The 20,580-nt window shown below is 41.3% G+C and overlaps 1 protein-coding gene across 10 annotated transcripts in view; it reads left to right on the forward strand.

Moving 5' to 3' along the window:
* Positions 1-10,901, forward strand: part of ARHGEF10 (Rho guanine nucleotide exchange factor 10) — a 116,412-nt gene extending 105,511 nt beyond the window's left edge. For all 10 annotated transcript variants that reach the window (XM_075086928.1, XM_075086920.1, XM_075086919.1 and 7 more), the window contains 2 exons: positions 5,887-6,009; positions 8,009-10,901. In XM_075086928.1, coding sequence (XP_074943029.1) covers positions 5,887-6,009; positions 8,009-8,529 — 644 coding nt within the window. In that variant the 3' untranslated portion in view covers positions 8,530-10,901. The remainder of the gene's footprint in view (positions 1-5,886; positions 6,010-8,008) is intronic.
* The last annotated feature ends 9,679 nt before the right edge of the window (positions 10,902-20,580 follow it).

The raw sequence follows: 20,580 nt of genomic DNA on the forward strand, positions 1-20,580 counted from the left end.
AGAAGCCAGTTCTTCCTGCACTGAGATTATATTTATATTCTTACAAGAGTTAGGTGTATAAATCTTGCATCAGAAATATTTCACTTCTGCAGTCTCTGTCTTCTTATCATCTTTTCTTTCAGATGACATTAGCTTTGCAATAAAGCTCTTTTAAATTGTGTCCATTTATATCATGTTCTAGACAGGGTGTTTTTTACACGTGGTGTTTGACTAGCTCCAACACTGAACAGCAGCATATCGCTTGCCTTTAAACAGGTTATTTGATCTGATTCATCACAGTTATGCAAAGAAATCAAGATCAGTTGTAAAAAGATTAACTTTTAATATGTTCTGCTGTTCGTAGCGGGGGGGAAAAAGGGAAGTAGGGCCTCCCTTATACATATTTTCTGCATATAAAAACCTTCAACAAATTTAGCTTTAGTGTTCATTGCCATGGTAATAAAACTGCTGATGTAACATACCATTTTTTGTAAAAGAGTTGTAGTTAATTATATCTCCTTGGTGTCATTCTTACCCATTTTAGTTCCTTTCTTTTTCTTCCTCAGTGTCTTCACAAAAAGCATGCTAGTGAATGGAAATGGAAATTTATTTCAGGAGAACAACATTATTATAGCAAATGTTCCCAGGGAGAATCCATTCTAAAAATGAAATGAATTTCAATTATTTAGCAGTCGCTCTTGGGCCTGTTTATATGATCCCAATAATGCTGCCACAACAAAGGATAAAAGACAGAGGAGTAGGAGGTTTACATAATAAAGCAGCAGTAAGGACCTTTTGGAACTTTAAGCAGCCAAAGCAAAAATCAAGGCCTCTGTAGTATATACTGAGATTAAAAAAGAAAAAAAGCGAAGTGAAACAGAAAAGGAGTGAAATAGCTGCATACTTACAAAATATGTATTTGCCTTTACAGAGGATTTTCAGGATTTTTAGTTTTAAAGGAAACAGCTCTGTTAGTTTTCTGAAATCTGACAGAAGTTCCTTAATATGCAAAAGTAACATAGGTAAAAATTCAACTTGTATTGACATGAGAGAGAAGAAATCAGTGTAAAAATATTGCTGAGAGTCTTAAGAAGAGAGATTAAAAAGGCAAGATATCAATATAACTTCAAAGAAGCTGGACTTCTTTTGCCAAGATTTCAGTAGGAACAACAATATGTAATATTGGCCTGATAGGCTACCTGGAGATGTCATCTGTGTCTTCATTTAAAGCAAAGTAAACGAGAGGAATGTCACTCCATGAAGTTAATGAAGTTGTTTTGTTTCATTTTGTTGTTATAAAGGGGAAGTAAAAGAAAAAAAAATACTGTCCCTGTCAGGAGTGGTTGCTGAGGGTTACAGTGCTATATTTAAAGGATAGCTAATTAAGATAGAGGAGTAGGAGGTTCTCATAACCTTAGTAACCAGTTTTCATAGCATTAGATTTTCCCAATTTTGTTCTTAGAAGACAGCTTTAAATATCACTGCCTGCTCTCCTTGTTGTAAAGGATGTACCTCCTTTGCTTTGAGGAAGACAACCCTGCAGCACAGTGGGCAGGACAGAATCACAGAGGAATGAAGTGTAAGGGAAATGGCACAGGGGGTGATTGTCCTTATCATTCAGCAAAGTTTAGTAATGTAAAAAGCAGACTGTGTCTGGCAGAATCTTTTATCTGATGGATGTAACTTTTTTAATCTGCAGTCTGCTTATGAAGAATGGAGCTGGGAGGGCTCTTGCTTTCTGGAGTTATGGGAAGTTTGTGTGTAGGAATACAGGACTGGAAGTTAAAGAAGGGTCATGGAGGCAACTGTAGGATAGACAATTAGTCCAGAGTAGTCCACTTCATATATCATCGTACCATACCTTTGCTTCATTTATCATCAAAAATATTTCCTCATAATGTATAACAAGCTTGTGTTCTATAACAAAACGCCAAAAAAAGCACAAGTGGTGTAAGAGAAATGGTTGAGAGGAAGAGCATAATTTCTGTAGGCTCAGGTAACTATTTATTTCACTATCTAGTAAACCACAGTACAGCTAGATTGCTTTGAAGTGGCCCAAGCACGGCTCTGTTAGCTGAACAGAGGCCATACTGAGCAACAGAAAAAGAAATCTATTAACATTGGAAGACAAATATACCCACTTCACTAGTGCACTGTACTCCATTTGTAGAGCAAGTTTATGCTTAGTGTTTGTGATCTGTAGTTGAAGTCTCAACAAAGGCAGCTTTTCACCAGCCTTTATCACAGCTTGCACCGAAAATAAAGAATACCGTACTTCAGTAGACAGCCTACTTGTCTTTTCATAGTCACATTCAATATTTCGTTATTCAAGAACATCCTTAAACATGTTTTTCCTTTCAGCTTTAAAATTGTTTGTCCTTTAAAAGAGATTTCTGTGACCTCGGTACATGTAATTTCATTGCTCGTATGGACGATGACAGGTTACGTGTTTAACAAAGAGGTCATTTCTGCCTAAGTTGCTGTATTCTGTTTATATCCATGTATCCTCTAATGGCATGTGTGTTTCCTGGAAAGAGATGAGAAGAGCAAAGAAAAAAAAAAATCATTTCCTCTCTGCAGAAAACAAAATATACTTTGAGGCTTATGGCTTTCTTTTGTCACCACCCCACCAGGTGCCAGACCATAAAATGCAGTTGTTTTATGATTTTACTGCTGGGAAACTATGACAAAATCTGGGGAAAATTTTAGGTCAGCCCAACAGATCTGTACAGCGGGCATATTTTTTATATAGTAAGAGCAGCATGGTCATATAAGAGGATATGCATCGGTATGCCCTTGCACCTACCCAGGGCTGACTTCAGAAGATCTATGTGCGAACACATGAGGATATGCCCAGGTCTGGTAGTAATTGTAATTGAGACCTGAGCAAGGTGAACATAGAGCAGAACATAGGTGATAAAACCATTAGTTCATGTATAAGCTTAATTTCTTAAGTTTGGTGATTTCTTCAGGCTTCAGTTCTTTGTAAAGTCATGATCTTGGTCAGATTATTTTACAGGTTTTAACAGTTCTGTCGTTGCATTGGGACAGTCCGATCTAAAAGTTGTCATAAGAGTATTTGGTGGGTTTTGGCATTTACGTTTATAACGTTTCCTTAACTTCTAATTTCTGTGCTTACTGCAGAACGCATTCTAGAGAACTGGTTTTACGGGGCGGGGGGGGGACATTTCACTGAATTTGAAATATATCGAAATAAAAAGTCACAAAATAACAAAGAAAAGTATGATTTCAAACCTTGGCTAGCAGATAACTAATATTTTAAGATATTTTAATAGCTTTTTCAAACTGTATACAATTTTTTGAGTTGTCATGTGGTATTTCAAAGTATATTTTCAGATGCAGATGTTTCCTGCTTTTCCATGATTTCAAAGAAAGCGATTTTCCTTTTGACCTCACTATATATAGATGGTTCACTCTAAAGGTTGTGCTCAGTGTTTAAGATTCTAAGTTGCTGGCTGATAATTTCCTGTTTTCACCCATGGAAATAGTAATGCATATTACCACTTTTCACTGGTAAAAACTATTGGTTAGACATTGCTTCAGGGTTGGCATATGAAATAATGCATATTATTTTACATTTTAAATGCTTAAAACAGCATTAAAGATCTGTTTAAAAATGCAAGTATCTTGCTTCTGCAAGGGGATTGAGACATAAAAGTACAATTGGAGGTTTTGATAATTTTAGAAGTTTAAAAATTGTACTTAACGTATATACGTTTGTACTTTGTAAAACAAGCTTTAAGTGAAATGGAGTGAGGTTAAGCTAACCTTGCAGTTACTTTGCACTTGTTGTGGCACAACTGGTTGTGGGAGAGGACTTGCATGTCATACATAACTTGAGCAAGCCTGAGCTCTAAATCACGGAATTCAAGTACTGATTTCTGAAAACTCCAATACACAGAGGTGTTCAGGCATCACCGTTTGAACTTCTTTTGTGCTGAAGGAGCGCCTTTGTGTGCTTTGTTTTGGAAACTAAATTATTGCCATGAATATCTCAAAAAAAAAAAAAAAAACCAAAAAAAAACCCACCCAAAAAACAAAAAACCTACACCAAAAAGAAACCCACCAAAAGCAAACCAGCTAAACAAAAAATCCCAATCAAAAGAGCAAACACCAAGCTTCAAAGGGCTTGTAATTTATTGACAGGCATAGACCATCTGTGCTTATCTCGCTGAAGAGGGATGATGCAGTCCTACCAGCATAAACACCTACAGTTTATGGAAAACACCATAGGTGTCTCTGAAGGTCTGCATGAGTAGATGGAGACTCTTCAGCTTACCTGGGCTTGTTACACCTGCCGAGGCTGACCCAATCGTTGCGCCTTTAGAGTATTTTAGAATGTGGTTTTAGGTAGACAGAGCTGGAATTCCAGGTCTGGCCCTGCAGCCTACGTATGCCTCTTACAACACACCACTGCTGGGTTAATACTTTGTTTTGGTAGAGTCCTGTGAGGAAAGACTTGAACTGTGGTCTGCCTCCTGCTTTCCAGTTCAGTGCTTTGGGCTAGTCAAGCTGCTCCTTCCCTGCTTTCCCAGTGGGTCTGTGATTCATATATTCTCGATGTAAATTGGCTCAGCTTCAAGGGACAAGATGGAAAATGTATTCATTTGTGAAACACCATAATTAAGGTCCTCTTCTAAAGTGTGGAACATGTGGGTTCATCCAAGTTATATCAGGCGTGGAATCAAAATTCCCTACTTACTGATTAACAGCTTGAGAGCTATGATGAAGATGGGAATGACTGCTCTCTTACATGTTCTTGGATTTATGATTAACTTTACATGCAAGGTTTGAACCTGGAGGTTTCCAGCAGAGTTTAAATGCTCCTCCACGTGAACTTGGGCCATGGCAGAAGTTTGGGCAGGCAGTAGTTTCCATTTTTGAAACTTGGGAAGGCCATTCTGAAAATCCATCTAAGCTGAATCAAACATATTTAGTAAGCATTGCAAGCAAAAATTTCTTTGTTTTCGTTGGAAAAATAGCAATCCCATAAATAACATATTCTAGAAGATCATAGAATAATTTTGTTTGGGAATTACTGTGGAGCTCATCTTGTCCATCCTTCTTGAAGTAGGCCTGATTAGACCTGGTTGTTCAAGGACTTGTCCAGCCAAATTTTTAATATCTTTGGATAGAATGGAGATTCCACAAGCTCTCTGAGCAACCCATTGCAGTGTTTGACCAGCCTTATGGCAAAGAAGCTTTTCCTTGCTTACAATCCAAATTTCCTGTGTTCCAAATTTGGTCCGTTGTGTCTTACCCTATACACATCCGAAGAGAGTCTGACACTCTTCTGTGCACCCTCCTGTCAGAGAGGTGCAGACAGCACTTCTTTTAACCTGTCTTTGTACACTGTGTGCTCCAGTCTCCCGATCATCTTGGTCGCCTTCCACTGGACTTGTTCCAATATACCTACCAACGCCATTCTTGTATGGGAGGACCCAAACCCTGACGGGAGACAGAGCACTTCTGATATGGTTTCACAGAATAAAAACTAGGAGAAAAAAAGTAATCGTGAACAGGTTTGAGTCTTAAGTATAGTGTGTTATGGCACTATATTATTGAGTATTGTGAAGATAAATGCCTTCAGTTTTATTCTTGAGAATAAACAAACAATATATTCATAAAAGCATATTTGTAAAGATAATCTATGTCTACTTTTAGATACTATGGTTTAGAGATTTAGGACAGAATGTTGAAGAAGCTTAATAGTATTTAAATTGTTGTGTATGTGAAGTTTAATTCCACAATCCAGCAACGTATTTGCCTTTGCGATGAGTGCTTTGCTGAATGAGACAGTACAGCTGATTGTGTTTGCCTGAAGTTACTTTGATCTAGGGAAAGATCATCACCCCTAAGTAACGGAGCATTTCCTAAACTTCACAGGGCAGCAGCGTGTTTCTGTGACCAGCCTCCTGGTGTGCCATGGCTTATTGCTGGTTGGAACAAACCTGGGTATAATAGTAGCATTGCCAGTGCCGCGCTTGCAGGGGATTCCCAAAGTAACTGGTGAGTGAAATTTCTCAAATGGGTCAAGTACAATAGTGTTATACCAAAGACTTCGTTTCTCTTCTTTTAGTAGTTTAAGTGAATCTGCCAAATAATATGTATTGTTTGGATATATATCAGAGCTGTGTGATGAAATTATATTTGTTGCTCTTCCTGAGCTTTACAGAATATCCAGATACTTGTCTAGTTTTGTCCCCGTTGTTTGAGCTGGGACAACTGTTCTTCTTTAGGGCATAGGAGTAGGATAGGCATTAATCCTGTTGGAATATGGCCAAGTATATGGGGATGAGAAGAGAATGCAAACAATCTTTCTTCCAGATTTCAGGAAAATAGATGTGTTAGGTTCAGACATAGGTACTGAAAATTTAGTATGTTGTCTGACTGGTTATTCAGTAAATTGGTTTTGTGCCCTTTCTCCCCAAAACAGGAGACTTGGAATATAGGAGAGTATATATTCTCTTTTTTTTGACAGTGATTAAGATTTTTACATTTTGGAGAGATGCATTTATTGAGTTACTTTCATATTACCCCACTTGAAATACGAACACATGAATGGTGCTGTGTCACTTTGCAGATGTTTAAGGTACTAGCAGAAGCAAGATTTTAAAAGTATGTTTAACAGGGGCTTTGCCGTGCTATGTTTTGGGCTCAGAATTCTGCTCGAGCTTCTGCGCTGTGGAGGGAAGCTGGCAGATTTTATCCGACAAGCTGTTTGCAACTTCCTTCAGGGAAGAAAAAAAAACCTTATGTAACTTTGCAAAAGGAAAACCAAATCCTCTGTGTTCAGCAAAATATGCAGCAATAACCTAGTATGATACAGTATAGATGCTTCTTCAAAATATGGAAACTGTGTTAGGTGAAAATAAATACAATATGAGAAAATGCATAGTTGCAGAATCAAAAAATCTCTCAATTTATTCTTCCATTTTCTGTTTTGATTGTTGTGGTTTATATCATCTGTATATTCTTGCATTTATTTTCGGTCAAGATTTGTCAGATTTCACAGATCTAGCAATGTTACATTTAGAGATCTATTTTTATAGCCTTTGATACCTTATTTGGAATTTGAACTGAAAAATTGTGACTTTTCCAGTTGTGCTTCCAATAGTGATAATTCATCTTTATATCATTGCACTTTCTGTAAAAGCAGAATATGTTTTATCATAACCTGGAATGCATTAGGGAATTAAGGATAGACAGTGTGATTTGTAGGGCTATGGGTTTTTCCCTTGATAGCCTAGCTCTTTTCCATATTGTAGCTGATTTTGTAGAATGCTACTTTTTTTTTTTCTTCTTTTTTTACTATAAAAGCCACATATACTGATATTGTTATAGCTTCTGAATTTGGCCATATGCAATTTGTTTTTCATAAATTCTAATGATTTGCACAGTGTGAATCTTCTTTGTACCACCAATGTCCCACTGTTTAAATACTTTTAAAATACTTTTTAAAAAAGATAAAATAATATCCGTTCAGTCATTTCCTGATGAATCTGCCGTGGTAACTAGACAACCATTCAGAAGGATGTGTTTTAGTTCCTGCTGGATAGTGTGGAGGGGTCTGTTACGGTGAAACAGATGTTCTTATGCTGTCCTGGAGAGTTACAGAGGTACAGTAGGATTAAAACCGCATATTTTATTTGTGGAATACTGGAGAAAACTCAGTGTTACATTTGTGTCAATGCCAACAGAAAGAAGTTAGCAGCATTTCTGTACTCACTCTGTTGTGAGAACAGAGCACAAAAGTATGTCAACTAAAATTCATAATGCCATGTTTTAGCTGATTTATTAGTACAGTCCTAAAACACTTGTGGTACAATAGATTATTTTTTTGGTACATTTTTTTCTGTAAATCATGTACATACAAGGCAAAAGACAGACTGGATGCATATAATAGGGTTTGAAGAGTTATGCTTTTCTGAGCAAATTTCATTAACTAATTATGGTGCAACACTCTGGTAAAATAAATTATGCTCTTTAATTGTTCTTTTGGCTCCAGGAAGAGGAATGGTGTCGTATCATGCACACAATGGCCCAGTCAAGTTTCTTATAATGGCTACATCGATAAACAAGAAGAACAGAAACAAACTGAGGAACAGCTTACCTCCTGGCTCGGAACCTAAAGACGATGATGATCAAAAGAACGTTCTGCACCGTGAAAGACCAAGCTCCTCTTCCCTTAGTAACACCCATGACACCGCAGTTTGGCTGGGGGGCTCAGTAGGATCCATTGCACAAAAAAGTGACTTGTCATCATCTTCAGGATCCCTTACTTTGTCTCACGGATCAAGTTCCCTAGAACATAGGCCAGAGGACAGTAACATTTATGAGCTTTTGAAGGATCAGAATATCTCATTTAAAAGTAAAAGACAGAGATCCAAGAAAATGAAAGTAAGCTCAGTATTAGTCATTTCTGGTGGCCAAGGACACAGAAGAGTGAACAAGAAGACTAAGCAGCAGCGACAAGATGAACTAGTGTCTTCAGTGATGGTCTGGCAAATCCCACTATTAAATATCTAACTGAACTAAATCCAAGATACTTTCTGCTATTAAAAAAATTCTGATATCCTTTAACAGCAAATGCCAGCTTAGGACCCAAATGGATAGACTTTATACACCTGGGAGCAGTTTCAGTAGGCTTTGATCACAGCATTAAGGGTTGCAAGACAGGGTCTTCACATACTTAGAACACTCTGCAGTGTTAGGGGATTGGAAAATATTTAGCCATTGATGCTGACCTTGATACTTAGAACAAAAAGGATCTGTTAGACACTTTTAAATGGTTTTAGGTTCTCTACCTTATTTATATCCACATTTATAAATATCATAATTATGTTCTACAGCACTTAGGGACGGCAAGGAACACAAGTCGTGTCTCATGCTGGTTTTTGCTTATGTAAATCAGCTGCTGTTTCTTTTTCCAAAGTGACATATTGCATGGACTGTAGGTTTTAACAAATTAGCAAATATTTTTAAACAATAAATAGTCTAATGCAAGCTAATATTAATTTGGTAATTACTATAATAGTTTGTAACATCATTCCGCATGCCAGTTTGGTCTGGACAAAAGCAGTTATATTAATTGATTGGTATTTGTTTATTTCAACATAGAAAATAGATTTATTATTATTATTTCTAATGCTCAGTATTATTAAAAATGTTGCAGTACATAAAGCGCACTAATTTTCTTGGTAGGCGCAATGTGTCTGCGACTCGCCTTTATTATACAGAGAAAGTTCTAAGGATGCTGTGGTTTAGGGCAAGTAGAAATACAGACGCAGGACAGCTGTGTGTTGTAGTGCTGCTAACGCATTCTCCCCCAGCAACTCGGTATCAAAGCTAGACATGGGCTATGCTGTTTTGAAGGAGGCATGCGCATCCAGTAAATTAATAATCATATTATTAATTGGGGAGAAATATACTAATATTGGAATATCTACAGGAAGGGCAGGTAATCATTGTGGGCGTAGGCCCTATGTCAGTTGATTTGTGCTGTGTCTTCAGGCAAACACCTGTCAAATCATGTCACAGCGCAACAGCAGCAGCAGAGATAGGGTCATATCTGAGTGGCGGTCACCTCTTCTCACCCAGACTTTCTGCAGGGCATGGTATTGTAAATGGATATTGTGAGAACAGCGTGCACAGCGTCATTCCCTCAGTCGGGCAAGCGTTGCTTCGGTAGTGTTAAGAGGGCTGAATTCTAAATAGAGACCTAATCGTCTTTTCTGAATGAATCGAAGTATTTCCAAAGGAAACTCTGAATTTGGGATTCCTACTGAAACTGCTTTTTGCGTTAGTCTCCGCACATGAGAAATAGAAGACAAAGCCTTCAGCTCAGAAAGACATTGCCAAAAGTGGTGATGAGGCACATCCTTCTGTCAGAGCATGTTTAATACAGGTAACATGTTGAATGGAGTCACTGAGAACATCCTTTCCCCCTCATCAATACACTGAAAGATGCAGAGAAATCAGGACAGTTAAGTTTCAGTTGAATATGTTAAGAACACTAACACTGTCCATCAGTTCAGTAAAATGCAAATTAAATATATCTCTTGTCAGATGTATGCATTGACTAGAATCAAGTAAAACTTTTGGCTACTTTGGTACTGTTATTATCCCGGTATGGGGGTGGCTCGCTCTGAAATTATTTCTTCTAATACAAACTCCTTGGTTCCACCATGTTTTGTTTCAATCTGCCTAGTTTAAGTCAACATCAACCATAACTACAGTGTTTCCCAGCATATGACATTTCAGAGTAATCAGTGCTAGCGACTGAATTATTTTGTTCCATATAAGATAAAGTTGGGTTGGTTTTTTTTTCAAAATAGCAGTAGATATGGGGTTTTTTTAATGTTACTGGAATTTATTTTCTTTATTTTGCAGCACATTTGTGTATCTCTCAAATTTTCAGTCTGTCTGCTGTAAAAAGCAAACCTCTATCAAGGTGACCCCAGAATCAGTGGGTGGGCTGACTTACCAAATTCGGCAGAGCACTGGAGTAGCATCAGGTCTTCCCTGCCACCTGCCGCCAAGTATGTGGGGCAGAGGGAATGCCAACGCACGCGGCCTTTGCCTGCTAGGTAGCATCAAAATAGGCATTTCATAAATCAGATACGCACCCCGATTTCTTTTCGGAGATTTTGCCCACATCCTACATCCTGATCAGAACAGGATTCTTGAGCCGTAATAGCACGGACTGCAACAAGTCACGAGGGACACTTATTACAGGTAGGATTGTAGGCTTAGGGTCTTCCTTACTGTTTTGTGCTTTTATTCTGCGTCTTTCGCTCTGAATCTCACAAATTTAGCTGGGTGTTGTCAGCGTTGGTATGGGCTTAGTGTTGGCATGACTTCTGGTGCAAAAAGAAAAAAAAAAAAGGAAAAAAAGAGTTCCTCTATGCCAGGCAGCTGGCAGCATTTTCCCAAACTTTTCTCCCTGGCCTGCTGCCTGGGCTTGCCTGGCCTGGGGGACCAAGGCCAGTTGCATTTTCTACACTCCTCCATAGCTGTGGCCCTGGGAGCTGCTCTGTGCCCGCTGTGTGGAAGTACTACATTGTACAGTTTAATGTATGTATATTGAAAAACATGTTAAAAGGTTCTTCTGTGTATGAAGCATATATAATCTAGTATCCGTTTGCTACCCTGCAGTACCCTTTTACCCCTGCGATAGAAAGACCCCAGGCTCTATTCTCCATACTCCTGAGGGACTGGAGGATTATGTCCACTCTCTCATGTGGTGGGTTTACCCAGGCTGGATGCCAGGTGCTCACCAAAGCTGCTCTATCACTCCCCTCCTCAGCTGTACAGGGAAGAGAAAATATGACAACAGACTCATGGATCGAGATAAGGACAGGGAGAGATCACTCACCTATTACCGTCACAGGCAAAACAGGCTCGACTTGGGGAAAATTAATTTAATTTGTTACCAATCAAGTCAGAGTAGGGTAATGACAAATAAAACCAAATCTTAAAACCACCTTCCCCCCCACCCCTCCTTTCTTCCTGGGCTCAACTTCACTCCTGATTTTCTCTACCTCCTCCCCACCAGCAGTGCAGGGGGTTGTGGTCAGTTCGTCACACGTCGTTTTTGCCGCTCCTTCCTCCTCAGGGGGAGGGCTCCTCACACTCTTCCCCTGCCCCAGTGTGGGGTCCCTCCCACGGCAGACGGTCCTCCACGAAATTCTACATGGGTCCTTCCCACAGGCTGCAGTTCTTCATGAACTGCTCCAGTGTGGGTCCCTTCCCAGGGGTGCAGTCCTGCAGGAACAGACTGTTCCAGCGTGGGTCCCCCACAGGATCACAAGTCCTGCCAGCAAATCTGCTCCAGCGTGGGCTCCTCTCTCCATGGGGCCACAGGTCCTGCCAGGAGCCTGCTCCACCATGGGCTTCCCATGGGGCCACAGACTCCTTTGTGTGGCATCCACCTGCTCTGGTGTGGGGTCCTCCACAGGCTGCAGGTGGGTATCTGCTCAACCATGGACCCCCATGGGCTGCAGGGGCACAGCCTGCCTCACCATGGTCTTCACCACAGGCTGCAGGGGAATCTCTGCTCTGCTGCCTGGAGGCACCTCCTGCCCCTCCTTCTTCACTGACCTTGGTGTCTGCAGGGCTGTTTCTCTCACACAGCCTCACCCTTCTCTTCTGACTGCTGCAGTTGCTGTTGCGCAGCAACATTTTCCCTTTCTTAAATATGTTATCCCAGAGGTGCTACCACGCTCACTGAAGGGCTCAGCCTTGGCCAGGGGCGGGTCCATCTTGGAGCCAGCTGGCATCGGCTCTATCAGACATGGGGGAAGCTTCTAGCAGCTTCTCACAGCGGCCACCCCTGTAGCCCTGCCCTGCTACCAAAACCTTGCTACACAAACCCAGTGCAGATCTTCATCACTAAGGAGCATAAGCAAAGTCCACCACATATTTAACATCCATGCATGGTGTTATTACAAGATCTGCTAGCATTAATGCATTAGCATTTTAAAGTGAAGCTGATTCTATCTTCCAGATGAAGTGTCATTTTCTTCAGTTTTATCAATAAAACAGTAGAAACAACGTACAAATCTGCTCTTCTAAAAGTACACCAGAGTTTTGCCAGTAACTTCGGTAAGAACAGAACAGGGTTCCTCATTAACATTACAGTGTTTTGAAAATATGTTTTTATTTATCTTACTAAGCTGTAAATCAAAGGAGAAGCTGTATGTTAGTCTTTAGTTCACAACAATGTGTATTTTTAGTTTTTTTGGTACCTAACTGAGCACAAGGTGCGATGTTTGTTTTCTGATATGCAGCTAACTGGTATTACCTTACTATGAGAACAGGCAGGAACCAAAGTTTTTCTTACAGCTGGCAAATAGTCTTTACAGCTGTTGTAGACTGTGCTGCTGGGTAGGTTGGATTTTGCTTTCTGATACTGCTTTTCTAGATTAATAGGAGTTATGGACAATATTAGGAAAAGAGGGGAGCAAGTGTAACCACTACAAAATGTTCTATATATGTTTTCTAACACATAGTAGTGTCCTTTATAACATGAGCCATAAAACTTGTGTATTTATGTTCAAAGTATAAACTGATAAAAATATTTAATAAAAACGTGGCAAAAATTAACTTCAGAAGTGCATTTCTTGGGTCGTCATTTTAACTAGAAGGCTAGAAGTTGTGGCATGCGTTATTGAATAACATATCAATGGACTCATGAAAGGGAAAATAGGATATGTGATTAGGACAACAAAGATGTATATTTCTGAGTACTGTAGTTTCTAGAATTTAAAAACCAGCAAATGCAGTTTTGAAATTATGTAGTTTCTTATAAGTTTGACCCCTGTATCAATGGAGCCAAATAGTGCCTAAGCAGCACAATTTATACTATGCTGTCTACATGGAGCATGCATCAGCACTTGGGCAGCAGGCATGATGCATCAAAATGAGAAGCATTAATATTGAAAATTAGTATTGCAGAGCAAAAGTATTAAGAGAAATTAATTTTCAGTTGCTAACTGGCAATTTGTTCTACTTAATCTGCCCTAAAGGATATATACAGTATCCCATGACTGTGTTTAAATTCTGAGACTTGTATTTATCACACTGGGCAATAGACTTTATGTGTGCACCTGCACTGTTATAAATAAACAAAAAGAGTTACTGAGAGCTGTTTGGTTGCTAGTAAAAACTGCCTTTTTGTTCCTGCTTTTACTACATCTCTTTAACATATCATAGAATCATAGAATGTCCTGAGTTGGAAGGGACCCACAAGGATCATTGAGTCCAACTCCTGTCCCTGCACACGACAACCCCAAATTCACACCATGTCTCTGAGGGTGTTGTCCAAGTGCTTCCTGAATATTGCCAGGCTTGGTGCTGTGACTGCCTCCCAGGGGAGCCTGTTCCAGTGCTCCACCACCCTCTGGGGGAAGAACCTTTTCCTAATAACCAGCCTAAACCTCCCCTGGCACATCTTCCTGCCATTCCCTCAGGTCCTGTCATTGGTCACCAGAGAGAAGAGATCAGCACCTGCCCATCCTCCTCCCCTTGTGAGGAAGCTGTAGACCACGATGAGGTCCCCCCTCAGTCTCCTCTTCTCTAGGCTGAACAAACCAAGTGACTTTAGCTGCTCCTCATATGGTTTCTCCTCTAAACCGTTCACGAACTTCGTGGCCCTCCTGTGGGCACTCTCTAGTAGCTTTATATCCTTAATGTACTGCGGTGCCCAAAACTGCACACAGCACTCGAGGTGAGGCCGCAGCAGAGCAGAGCAGAGCGGGACAATCACCTCCCTCGACTGGCTGCAATGCAGGGCTTGATGCACCCCAGGACACGGTTGGCCCTCTTGGCTGCCAGGGCACACTGTTGGCTCATGTTCTACTTGCCATCAGCCAGAACCCCCAGGTCCCTCTCTGCAGAGCTGCTCTCCAGCCTCTCAGTCCCATGCCTGTGTGTACAGCCAGGGTTGCCGTGCCCCAGGTGAAAAATCCAGCACTTGCCCTTGTTAAACCTCATATGGTTGGTGATTGCTCAGCTCTCCAGTCTGTCCAGATCTCTCAGCAGGGCCTCTCTGCCCTCGAGAGCGCCAACAGCTCCTCCCAGTTTTGTGTTGTCAGCCAACTTAATGAGTATTCCTTCCAGTCCTGCATGCAAGTAATTTATGAAGAGATTAAAGAGTACTGGCACTAAGATGGATCCCTGCAGAACCCCACTAGTGACTGGCTGCCAGCCTGATGTAACCCCATTTACTATAACCCTTTGAGCCTGACATGTCAGCCAGTTGCTCACCTGCTGCATTATGTGTTTATTCAGCTGTGTGCTGGACATTTTGTCCAGGAGGATACAGTGAGAGTACATGGTTTGGAAACACATCAAAATCAAATCATGTGAGTGCAGGACACTGTTCATTCACACACCTTAAGACAGATTCTCTCCCAGTAGGAATTTACAACTCATTACTTATGGATGGGAGACTGAGGGCTAAAAATTGTTCACTGCCCCTTTGAGAGAGGACTGAATATTGGGAATGGTTTCCTGAACTGTGGTTTGGTGCCTGAACTTCACAGTTCCTCTCTCTTCTGTCCTATTTAATTTTCTGACTGCCTAAAGACAAATTAGTTTTGTGAAATGCATTTGGGGGTGAGGAAAATCTGTTGTTTGAAAGCTGCAACTATAATGGAGGGTTCTGTAGGAGTTAATCTGTTTTGCAATGAGTGATACCATGCAGTAGATACGGTATTTTTAGATTGTTTTACATATCTTCATAGTAACAATACTTCACGTAATAATAGTCCTGTTAAGAAGGCAGATTAATATCATCCATATCTAGGAAGAGACTGCGTTGCAAAGTGTTTGCCTGACTTGAAGCCATATGATGAGTCTACACAAGCACAAAGATTAAAGCCATTGCTGCTTTCTAAGCCCATGATTAGCCCTTTAAACTTCCCCCTCCTTGCAGGCATCCTGTACGTGTGGCTGTTGAAACTGCCTGTGCTACTAAACTGGCCAGGACTAGGGTGACAGCTCAAGCACTGATCTGTGATCGTAGTTCTGGCCATGACAGGCTCTCTGGGACTGAGCCTGGCCTGGGCCGCCCCCATCACACAGCCGCTCACCTGGGGTATTTTGGAGACTGATTTAACTAAACTTGTGGTGCCACTTGCAGAATAGGCTGTCTCTGGTTTCTTGATACTGATGCAGCCTAACATGCACCCATAGAACCTACTGCATATGGGATGGATGCGTAGTGCTCTAGAACCTGAGACCAGTCTCATACAATCAGAAGGAAGAAATATGTACTAGCATAGACTTGACACCTACCTTACAGATAGCAGTGGTTGGTACAAGGAGTCTTGGTATTAGTTTGTGATGGTTCATCAGCTGCTTGCACCATGCCACAGCTCAAAATTCTGGTTTAATTCCTTCACCCTTTCTGATTTTAAAGCTATATGTTGAACCTACATCCCACTTTCCTCACAAATGCAGCATGCACGCTGCTAGATCTCTCTGTTATTTGATCTAGCTCAAGATTTTCAGAATTAGATGATTTGCTGCTTTCTCGTACTTGTGCTTACTTGATCACAGCATTTTCCTTAAAGACATGCCCAGCTACCGAACCACCAGAAACACTCTTCACCTCCTAAAACAAAGAATCAAAATAGCAACACTGAAACAGCATCAGATGAAAGGTTCTGAAAATCTCCTGGGCAAATGAAGATGTACCGAGTGACTCCATTTCAAATGCAACAATGTCAACGTATGACCAAAAGCAATTCAAGTGCTTTGGCCAGGCTCCATAAACCGCCCTATAAAGGCAGTTAGTCTTTCACAGCACGACCTTCAAAGGTGTTCAAAGGGAATCTTTTTTACTCCAGCAAAACAGGCCTTGACGGCAGAACTGCAAGTTCTCCTGTTGGGTGTATTGTTATACTCCGGAATAATCACATTTATCATTAACCAGTGTCCCAACCTGGAAGATGAGCCAAAACACTTAGGATTAAAAAGACACACCTTGGGGGAGATGAAATCATTGTAAGACTTCACTGGAAATGTGATTTAAGGAGTATTTTGACATCAAAAGACACAGGTCAGCCTCCAGCAGAGTTTTCTCAAGCACCGAAGTACCTAATTTCCACTAAAACCTGTATATTTACATGCCCAAATTCAGATAATGAGAAAGGTTTTAAATTCAAGAATTACAGCTTAGCTACAGAGTTACAGAATTTTCATTTTTGCTTTCTATTGTACCACATCGGAGAGAAATTCTATAGGTTTCACCTTGAGCGTCAGGGTGACTTTCAACGTTGGCACAAAAAAACGTATTAACTCACACTTTCCAAAGCAAATTGTAAAAGTTGTTTCCTGTGGGCTTTTCTGGTTTGTTCTCTCTGTCTGCATTTCAAGGTGCAGAACATGCCTGTCAGACTACACTAAATGTTTTTTTAATGTTCCCTTTCTAAAGAGGTTTCTCTTCTGGAGAGCTGGGTAGCACAGGCTGCGTGCATTAATGAGGATTGCCCCTAGTTCAGCCAAGATTTGTAAGCACAACAACTTTTCTGCAACATTGCTCAGAGCAGTCTGTGATGCTCATAAGCCCAATCACAGGCAACTGACACCATCAGTTAACTTGAGCTGCACCTACACTGCTTGAACTCAGGAGCACTTCAAGTGTTGCTGACGCACATCCTGAGGCTGTGTCAGGTGGGATCCACATTCCAGGCCCTTCCTACCGTCCAGGCAAGCGACGCTGGTTATAGCCTATACTGATCCATGATGATGTTTCGTTGATACAGCAGTATTTTGGGAGAACTGTACCGATCGCGGGGTATTCTGCTCAGAAACTGAAGAGCTGTAGTCATGGGCGCATGCTGAAGAGACAGGTGGTGGGACAATCCATGGCTGGTTATGACTGGGAAGAAATGTGGACTGGATAATCTCTGAGCACTGTAAAGAGCAAGGGTGGGCTTTCATTCTTTTTCAAATCCTCTCTTTTTTATTCTTTTTAGTGAATTAGGAGACGATGTGCACACTTTCTCAATTGTTCATCTATGTAACTGCTGTATGTTCTCCACCTTCTAACCTTATAATATGCATTCAACCTCATTAAAAGCTGTTCTAGCAACTCAGAACATTGGTTTGGGTGATCAAATCTGCACTAATACACTCTCTTTTGTTGTGCTCCCCTGATGTGTTTTTTTTTCTTAAACTAAAACCAATATTGATCTGTCTCTGGTGCATGAAAGTATGCACACCAACGCTGAAGAAATCTTTATGATCTGCTTCTTCTTATGACTACTACCACTCTACCTGCTACAGGCTGATGGCCCTTCCCATGCAGCCATTCTCCTACCTGGATGTATCACAGGGATGTGTGAAAACTAATATGCAAAGGCAGATCAGCTCGGGTAAGCATCAGTCGTATTCAACCCCTCCTACGTAACATGCCTACAGCATGTCTGGGGTTTTTATTCCAAATATACAAAACGTATTTTAGGCACCTTTGGCTGCCCAGCAGAAATTCAATAAGTTGTTTGTCTGTGCAAGCAATAGTATCAAACCAGTCCTTGAGGCTGTTGTGTTATAATACGAAGAAGCATTTCACACAGCTGTCAAGCACAGGATAAGCAAAAGGGGTCACATTTTCTTTTCTGTCTGTTTTGTTTTCACTTTTTGGCTTCTGGCCACAAACCAGATCTCTGGGTACCGCAGAAACCACCACCACCACCAGCAGCTACGGCTGCTAGGTATCTGATCCTTATGCTGGCATGCATGGGAAAAACGTTGCTGAGTTTCACCTGTGCCATTTCCAGAATTTTGATGCTGCAATGTTTATCTATCCACGACATCCTTGTGCCAATCTAAAATACAAAAGAATAGCCTACCAACAGCTGGGCATCTGCACAGACGCTGGTAGCAAGCCTAGACTGTGTAGGCATACCAACCCTACCTAGTGTGCTGGACGTGTGCCCACAACATAATGGACTCAGCGAGTGAAGGCTGCACAGCCCACCTAATTAGCTGGGTAAATAATTGAGCATGGCCCCACGCTCAGCTCTGTGCTGCCATGGGTACGCTGCCTGCAGGATTCTACCTTGCCTACTTGTAAAAGCTGGTCTGTGTATGCCTGTGTGAGCTACACTCTGAGCCTGTTATCTCGGAAAGTTTAAGGCCTCTTGGTCCATAGCATAAGGATTGAGTATTTCATCTGGGTGAAACAATGATACTGTTAAATGATTCCTAAGCTCCTTAAATGAGACATTCTGTAGCTTCACTGGCCAAGAATCAAACCTCCTGAGACTGCACCAATTAATTTTTGATGTGATCTGCCAGCTAATTTTACTGAGGAACAGTGCATTTGCTCCAGTCTACCAAAGCAGCCCAGTTGTGCGCGACAGCCTCAGAGATGGGAATTGCAGCAATGCAGCTGCTGCTGCTGCAGCAGCGGGGGAAAGAAAAGAAATGCAGCACCTCTCCCAGGAAGAGCAGGGTGCCGATAAGCTCTGAGCAGCTGCACATCGCTCTGGATCAGGACACCATTTGGTGACCGGATCATGAGAATGGCATCCAGCTTTATTGCCCATTTCTGCACTATAGACATCACAGTCTGACATAGTCTAGGAAGAAGAAATTCAGAATCTTTCATTTTGCTTGATGTGGATTAAACAGACAGAAAGGTATATAAGATGAAGAAGCCTTCCTATTCCTATTTCTTCATCTGGATTTTATTGGGTTTTGTTTTGGTTGTGTTTTTTTTTTTTACCAGAGAAACATCTGATAAAATTATTCTGTTGCAAACCTTATTTCCTTTTTATTATTGAGTGCTATTGCTGGTATGTGAGAGACAGAGAGGATGGGCTTTACGTCCAGAGGACGGCTGCTGTATGTGACCAGGCAGGAACCAGCTAAGGCTTCTGGGGCAGAGCAGAGCAAGCACCTAGCTCTTCCCTTCCCATGTTTACTCACCTCGCTGTGCTCACCGCTTTACTGTTGTTGCTCCACGCTAACTGCCCCTTGCAGAACATGGCAATCCCAGCAAGTCCTGACGGCCAGTAGCAGCAGCTGCAAGCTACCAGTCCCTCTGAACATTTTTCCTCTTGGCTGAGCTACAGAAATGCATGACAGGCACCAAATGGTGTATCTTAATGAGCTGTGTGATACCTTATTTCTTTAGGACAGGGCCTTCTCCACACTGGGACAATGATTCATCTCATGTAATTTAGGTGTTTAAAAGTTAATTGTCTACAGCTGTACCAGTCTGACTTTACAGCTAATGGAGAGAAAAAAGGAACACCAAAGGAAGATCCAACTCATCCTAAGATAAGATGTCTAAGACAGGTGAGAAAAATTGCCCTCCAGACATGGTTATTCCTGTACATTAATTTTAAGTGGAGCCTCAGGGAACTCAAGTTAAGTAAGGAAATCGCACAGCTAGAACTGAGATGATTTCTACAATGGGTGTCCCAGGTTTTAGCATCATCTCTAGTTCTACTGAAAACTGAAAAACTAGTTGATGAGCAGCCTCATTCTCCATGGGAAGTTTCCCAGCCTATGATCCACAGAGCAGCACTACTTTGCAAAAGGTCTGCTAACAGGTCAGCAACTCTCCTTTATATCTGTTTTCACTTAAAGGTTTGGTGACAAAGGTGCATTGGGGACAGGAAAGCAACTTGGAGGGAGGACAGTAGACCAAAGCTCACAAAGTTGGGGAATCACTGCCCAAAGCTAAACTTTGAAAAAGCAGAACTGAGGTCATTTTACCCAATCTGCTTCTGGCAATGTTCAATGAGGGTGGAGAATAAAGTCTGCAACAGCCAAGTGCTACCTGATTTCGCAGACTACAAGCTCCATGGAGCTTGGATTTTGTATAGGTCTTTTGCTGGCTCCAGCCACAGGGGTAAGTATGGCCCATAAACACACAATATGCTACTTCCTACCCATCACTGCTTTTCAGTTGTCTCCAGAAACTGTAGCTCAGACACCTCTGTGTCTGCACAGACTGGAATGCGATGCGACAGTTAAACCTGAAAAGGAGCTAAGCAAATCCAGTAGTGCTTAAAACCATCATATAGTCAGAAAGCATGAGTCAGACCGATCCTAAAT

This window comes from Phalacrocorax aristotelis, chromosome 3 (genome assembly GCF_949628215.1).
Source record: "Phalacrocorax aristotelis chromosome 3, bGulAri2.1, whole genome shotgun sequence".
NCBI lineage: Eukaryota > Metazoa > Chordata > Aves > Suliformes > Phalacrocoracidae > Phalacrocorax > Phalacrocorax aristotelis.